General features: G+C 45.6%; 1 protein-coding gene across 1 annotated transcript in view; it reads right to left on the bottom strand.

The window, feature by feature from the left end:
* The window catches only part of LOC102894451 (GRAM domain-containing protein 1B), a 57,995-nt gene that overhangs the window by 6,479 nt on the left and 43,889 nt on the right, over positions 1–7,627 (bottom strand). The window contains exons 12-16 of the mRNA XM_025041873.1: positions 6,755–6,873; positions 6,347–6,489; positions 4,272–4,375; positions 3,424–3,627; positions 2,221–2,311 (exon numbers count right to left, since the gene is read on the bottom strand). Of these exons, the coding sequence (XP_024897641.1) occupies positions 2,221–2,311; positions 3,424–3,627; positions 4,272–4,375; positions 6,347–6,489; positions 6,755–6,873 (661 nt within the window). The remainder of the gene's footprint in view (positions 1–2,220; positions 2,312–3,423; positions 3,628–4,271; positions 4,376–6,346; positions 6,490–6,754; positions 6,874–7,627) is intronic.

The raw sequence follows: 7,627 nt of genomic DNA, 5'->3' as shown, positions 1-7,627 counted from the left end.
TACCTTAAATGGAGAAGAATTAAGTGCTCCAACCAAGGGATGGAGAGTCTGAAAGGATAAGAAAACAAAACCCCTACATATGAAAAGGGGGGGAATGGAAAAAGATATTGCTGTGATGAACCTAGAAGGTATTTCAGTCAAAGATAAACATTATATGATTTCACTTATATGCGGAATTTAAGGAATAAAAAGAACAAACTAATCAAAAACAGACTCACAAATATAGTGGACAATTTGGTGATGGACAGAGGGGAGGGGGCTTGGGGGGCTGGGAGAATGGAGTGAAGGGTTAAAGAAGTACAAATTAGTAGCTGATGGATGGTCACAGGGATGAGAAGCATGGCATATGGAATGCAATTAGCATTAATACACTGGCTAGGTGGAGGGTAAGGGGAGGGAGGGAGCAATTGGAGGGATCATTTTACTAACTATATAGATGTCTAACTAATGTACTGTATACTTGAAACTAATTAAAATTTAAAAAGTTAAAAAAAAATAACATCAAAATGCAGGAAGAGGTTAAACCCAGAACTAACCTGTGATTACTTTTGTATGTACCAAACCCAACATCAGAGATTTAGTGTTAACAACAGCATGAATAACTTTAAAGAGATGATGCTAAACGTGAACTTTACTGGCTTTATAGATGTCTTTGCATTTAATGCTGTAAAAATATCTTGGCTTAACGCCACATTCAGAAGAATTTTACATATAATTTTTGTAACATATTCAAGTAAGGTTAATAAGAGCCCTCCTTATTTCCTCACAGGCCCCTCTCCTTTAGCGGCCCCAGGTTTTTCCTCAGCCCCATCTTCCTTCTCACACTCTGTCTCCTCTAGTGACTTCATTCACACCCACAGCTTTAATGCTACTGATAATTAAATCAGCAACAGCAGTCTAAACTTTTCTCCTAAGCCCCAAGTCCAAACTACCCATCATCTTCACTTAGATAACCTATGGCAACTCAGAGACATCTAGAACTGACATCTTCTCTGACAACTTTTTGCTAAGTTCTAGATTTCTGTTAATGATACAAACATCTATGGACATGGGAATCAGTAAGTCATCTTCCTTTACTATGAAACCAAAGGTCATAAGTCTCTCAGCTCCAGTCCCTCACCTCAGTTTGCCAGCCACTCTTGCATACATCACTGTAGTTTACTCCTGTGGACCTCCCTGTCTCCGGTCCTTTCATGCACCATATTGCCATCAGAGTGATTAAAAAAAAATTGCAAATCCAACCATGTCACTCTAGGGCTCCTTTCAGTGTTTCCTAAGGGTAGGGATGTGCCCTTGCTTCTGTCTCTCTGAAAATGCTTTAGCAGAGGCCTGGGCTGGTTGCGGGGGAGGGGTCACAGAAGCAAGACTGAATTAGATATAGTCTAGTGCCTGGTGAACATCTGGTTAAGCGAGCATCTGGGCAGCTCCTATGCCCCCCACACACCTGTGCTCCCACACTCTCACTGCATACCCCCATCCAAGGAAGGCTGGGCATCAGGCAGTGGGCTGAATCACGTGGAGGAGCTGTCCGCACTTACCTGTTCTAGCTGCTCCCTGATCAAAATGATTTACAAAAGTCCTGAGCAGGCTGTGGCCTGATATATCAGATAGCTGTGCTCTCTCATCTTAATGCCTTCATTGCTTTCAACTACCTTTCTCTCTAGCCTGGCATCTTTCTATGCAAATTATTAAGCTTACAGTTTTATAGTGTTATGGAAATTATTATAAATTGTTGACAATAAAATAAGCACATACTCTTCTTAGACTGTAGTTCTTGATTTTTACCTGGCTACTCTGCCAAAGTGTGGACCCCATGAGGCAACAGTCCTAACGCCTGGCATAGTGCAGACACCTAGAACGTCCCCTCACAACACAAATAAACGGGCTCCTAAAATGTTTTGTAGCATCTCTATGTTAGTATTTATCAAACTGTGTAGTAATTTTGAATTTCCTCTCTGTCTTACCCACTTGAAACTGAGTTCCTGAAGGGCATGGATGCTGCATGCAGCATTTTCTTCTGAATCCTTGAGACCTAGCATACAGTAAATGCTGAATAAAACAGAGGAAAAAGCAAAGAGGCAAGGAATGACAGAGCAATTGGTTTGGAAAGAGAAAACTAGAAGACAAAAAATAACACCCAAAGAAACTGGGGAAAAAGCAGCAGGCAGGAAAGGGAAGGCGGTAAGGGTGGGGTGGGGAGGACAGACTGTAACTCCTTACACACAGCTGATAACCAGCAGCAGTTTGGACACACTCTGCAGGTGGAAACCATTGGGGTTGTCCTCGGGGATATGCCGTGTCTGTGTAGAACCTATAGGGAAAATAAAGAGGCTATCACCATCATGGCCCCCAAGACCACCAAGTGCAGATGTGATAATGGTCATGCACAGAACTTCAGGGAATGATGGAGAACTGTCTGTGATGATGTCAGGGCAATAATGCAATAGATGTACCCAGCCTTCCAAAAGTAGAAAGTAAGCTCCTCAAGGGCAAGGTCATGGGTTGGGTCAGGCAAGTGAGTATTGAAGTCACTGAACAAATGAGAAAAATCAACAGATCTATGTAGCTACAATACACAGATGCAGGAAAAAGTGATCTGCAGCTGTGGAAGGGGAAACAGTACTGTGCTAGGAGACAGCTTTCAGCTCTGGCTTTATCCATACTGCTACATGGTGTTGAGCAAGTCAGAGAACCTCTCTTCAAGTCAGTTTATTCAAATGCAATGTTAAGTGAGAAATTCCATATGTGAAACACATAATGTGGGAGTGCTCTGGTGAAAGCTGGGGGAAGGATCATAGAAAGCTGGCACTCTCCTGCTCTGCTTCTGCCTCCTTTCCTGTCTACATCCAGCTCTGATGAATGCCCAGGTAAGTGCAGAGAATATTCTGAAAAATACTGGATTGGTTAGCTCCTAAGACCTCGTATAGCTGTAGGTTTCAATGACTGAGTAAGGACATGAGGTTGTGAATGCCTGGATGGGAAGGAGACATATCAAGGGCAGGTCCTTGGTGGGTCCATGGGGGTCAAGCGAGGGGGTGCTGCTTGGACTCCCTGATCTTTTTGTCCTGAGGTAATCTCTGGAGTCTGAGCTCTCGCTTCTCTATGGTGCATCTCCTAAGAACTAGGAAGCTGTATACTTGAGTCTATCCAGGTAGATATGGAGCTTAGGCAGCATGGAGGCATAAACCCAAAGGCAACTTTTTTTTTATCAGAGCAAACACGGGCTCAGCAGAAGCTGAAGAACTTAAAGGCCAACAGAAATAGGAAGAGCATCTGGAGCCTTAGATTTAATGGGTTATGTGCAAACTATATACAATCTATACCCAAAGTACAAAATGAGTGTGTAAGAGTGCACCTTGGCACAGGCATGTGGCTCCAGCCCAAAGCCCTAAGCCACACCAGCCGTCCTCACCCCGCACACACCTGCCACATGCTTAATCCTGTGGCCCACATCTTCATCAGTGGGTGTGGTAACGGGGCTCATCACCTCTTCCAGGTGAGGCACCCGTAGGTGGGCATGGGGACGCTTCCTCCTCCGCATTGTTGGAGGCTTGCTGGCTTTCTCTTTGGGAGACTGTCTGTGCATCTCAGCCAGGTAGGTGCTCTCCGTTTTGGTCAGCTCACTCTCTGTCAGAGACAAAAAGGCCACATCAGAGGTTATCTGCCCATACCTCCAACCCAATACACTGGACTCCAGAAGCAAGTGTCTACTCCTAGCTGAGCCCTCTTTAAAGGAAACATTTTCCATACTGTATGCTGATAGGGAAGGCAGTGGTCCCTCAAGGATGTCCATGAGTCTATAGAAGTACCACAGGGACCAAGTCCGAACCCTTCTTCTAGGCTGTTGAACATTGTAAAGAGACATAGATTCCTGACATCTGTACCCCTTATGTATATAATTTGGGGCATATCATATTTCCTAACAGATGCATTCACAGGCTATTTCCTTTCTATAACAGAATTATTACCAGTGTGACTGATCTGAGGTTCTTTTTTGTGGGGGGGAAGGGGTGGCAGTCATAGATCCCTTAATGACCTCATAAAAGTTACAGGTATAGCATAGTCTCTGGAAAAATGCACATGTTCACATACATGCCGAATTTTGTATCCATTTCTGAGGCAGACTTAAGAACCCCATGAAACCCCTTCGCTGTCTCAGTCTCTCTCCCGATTCTCCATGGTCTCCATTGCCCTGAATCATAATGGCAGGTATTTTATGGAGTTCTACAGTTCAGTCAGTGATGATTATCAGTGATGATTATAGCAATCACCTAAGTGGCGGAAGTAGTCCTCCAGTCCACTCCAGAAGTTCTTCTCAATGAAAGTTTTCACTAACCCCCAGGGCTGTTTTCGGTAGCGCAGCTCTGTGGAGACCCTGAGGAATAAGCCAAAAGCAAGATCAGCCATTTCCTGAGCAGACCCTCCCTGCTGCAAAAAGGAAAGTTTGGGATTAATTTCAAAGCGGCTTCACATCTGTGCTGCACTTCTCAAGGTAAAACGTCCTTTCACATTCATCAAGTCACCTGACATCCACGGCCACCCTGAGGTTAGTGAAGCTAGTGGATTTGTCCTCATTTTTATAAGTGAGAACACTGAGTTTTAGAATATTTAAGCAGACCAAAGGCTAACAACAAGGGCTCTGACTCCAAGCTCAGAGAGATTTCATGATATCACACTGCCTACTCCCAGAAAGGCTCCAGATGGTGCCAAACAGCCTATTGACCAGCCTTGGGGATCCTTCTCTCCTCTAGCGACTTTTAAGCGCAAGTCAGGCTCTAGGTTTTCATCATTTCCACCTGTAAAGTCATTTGCTACAAGCCCTGGCTCCTGCCTCTTCACTCTACCTAGGGCCTCACCAGCTCTTGCTTTTTTCCAAGTATCCCCTCCTCTAATCATGAGCCTCTCTACTGCCAATAGCTCTTGCAGTATCAGCTCTGTCCTCTCCTATACAACATATATGCTCTTTGACTCTCCTTAGGGTTCATTTTCCTCTGTCAATAGATTCTTCCAGTTTATGCTCCCCATGTGTAAGGCTGCCTGCCCTGCCCTCGACTCCTTCCTCAAGGACACTAGCTCCACCCATGGCCTGAGGTGAGCGTGCTTACACCTGGGGCCACCTCACCGCCCCCCCCCACTCCCAGAAAAACCACCTTTTACTGGATCAAGGGTAGGAGCCCTCTGTAAAGGTCTATCTGAGGTCAAGTTACCTCTGTGTGAACTAGACAGAAAGAACATCCAATCAGAAGCTCCTTCAAGGAAGCTGAAAATGAAAAACCTAGACATTGTGGGGAAAAGAATTGGGGGAGAAAAGAGGGCGAAGAGAGAAGAGAGAGAAATAAAGGAAGAGATGGGTGGGGGAGGAAGGAGTAGATGCTCAGAGAGCACACAGAAACCAAAAAAAAAAAAAATTATTTTAATATAATAAGAAAGATACAGGCACTTTCTGAGTGTGAGTATTCAGATCTTCCTGATTCCTGAGAGATCTCTCTGAAGCCTTTCACCAAACATCTATTTGATTTGAACTACCTGAGTGATGTTATGACCTGTACAACCAAAAGAACTTGGTCTAAGATACAGGACTATAAACTGGTTATTTTCAAATGGGTGGGTATCTTGATGTTTCAATTAGCCCATAAGCTTCTTAAAATGTCAGGGTATAAATTTTTTCCTTCCCTGAATGCACATCACAGTGCCTAGGACAGGATTCTATCCACAAACAGCATTCTAATTATTCGTTCGATGAACATTTTCAGGACTCTGATATGTGCAGGTCCTGGGCTGAGTGCTGGGAATAAAGCGATGAGTGGACTGGGGTTCCTGTGTGCCAGGAGCTCACCATCTGACAGGGAGACAGTGGTAAATCACAATATACATGGTGTGATGAAAAGAGCACAGGTTTGCATTTCTAGACCTTGGTTTCAGCATTTACTGGTGATATGACTCTTGGCAAAGTTACTTGACTCATATGATCCCGTTTTCTGTTCTGAAAAATGAGGATAAATCCACCTCCTTGGGTCATTCAAAAGAATGTACTTTAAACACAGTACTTTATAAACTATAAGCAATCAATAAATAGTAGCAGTTATAAAAGTTTTACTAAAGACATGTGCAGAGCAGTAAAGAGAACACATGGTAGAGAGAATGACCGTCAGAAGAGAAGGGGGGGCGGGGTTTTCAGAGGCTTCAGAAAAAAAGGTAGAATAAAGAACGAGTTAGCAGGCCAAAACTCCCAACATCCTCCCCCTCCCTCCTCAGGAGCAAACAAAATGTTCCCTAATGTAAGGACTCCCAGACACTTCCTTCCAGAAACTTCCTCTGAGCCTGCTCAGGCTCTGACACACTGCACCTGAGTCGGCTCTTGTTCCGGGCCACACGTGTGAGTGTGTAGCGGTTGATGGTGTAGAAGTAGTCGTGGTACGGCACGTCGTGGGTGAGGACCTCGGCGTCTATCACGTAACACTCACTCTCCTGGCTTGCCTTGTACATGGTCTGTGGAAGGAAAGGTCCGCTAGACACAACTCAAGAGAAGAGAGATGAGGAGAGAGCCTGCTTCCCCAGCTTCCCACTCCACTCCCAGCTTCAGAACGCAGGACCCGGAACCACTGGAAATGGCATCTAAGCCTGTGCGATGCTACTGCTACAGGGCTAAACGACACCAGCACACAGGCACTTCCTCCTGACATCTGTCCTTAACCCTTCATGACAGAATAGAGCTTTCCCGGCCCACTCCTATTGGCCTCTGCCCTCTCCTCACCTGCGTCTCCCTGACAGTGGCAGTTTTGGGAGCCAGAGGGTTGGTAAGTGTGATGGTGTAAAGAATCACTCGGCTCTGGTTTCCATTCTCTTCCTTTTTCCATGGATGGAAGATAATATCTGAGAGTAGAAAAGAGCCCTGGAATAAGGGAGGGAAGCAGCATGCCTTCCCCACGTCTGAATGTCCCCTGCAAGTGAACTTGTCTTGACTGTACTAAATGCTGACAAAAGGAAGCCAATGGGAGACTGAAGGCCAGAGAAGGAGGGTGGGAGGAGGGGGAGTCAAAGCAGAAAGAGGTTCATTGTGGCACTGCCGAGATTCTACACAGGACTCCAAAATGCTGATTGTTCCTAGGGCTGGGGCAGGAAGTCTTGGGGCCACCTACGGGGACGCTAGCAACACTGGAGTTACTGTGACAAGGGCCTGGGATCCTTGGGAATGAGTCTTCTCTAAGGCATGACCTCCCTGTGCCCTCAGCAGGCCCTCTTCTCCTAGCAGTGGGAACCGCTGATGCCTAAATGCTCTTTCAGAGACACAGATGCTTAGCAGCTCTGCTGGGTCAAAGCTGTAGACCCTGCCATGAGGCAGAACTCTAAGATTCCTAGAACTGAATCCCACAACAGCCCCTTAGCTGCGTGAACTTGGGCAAGTAATAATAGTGTGAGTTCCAGTTTCCTCATGGGTATGGTGGGGATCCCACACTCACACACAGGGCAGATTTACGGATTAAATGAGATAATGTAACATGCTTGGCATGAAGCAGGTGCCTATCAGTAAGTGGTAGCTGCTACTATTTACTAGATGGTGAGCCCAACAGGCCTAGCACCAGCTATCTGGTGCACGGTGGGCGAGCGTTATACTGCAGAGTAGGGA

Source organism: Pteropus alecto, unplaced genomic scaffold (genome assembly GCF_000325575.1).
Source record: "Pteropus alecto unplaced genomic scaffold, ASM32557v1 scaffold479, whole genome shotgun sequence".
NCBI lineage: Eukaryota > Metazoa > Chordata > Mammalia > Chiroptera > Pteropodidae > Pteropus > Pteropus alecto.
Note: the sequence above shows the minus strand (reverse complement) of the source record. Positions and strands in the feature narration are given on the sequence as shown.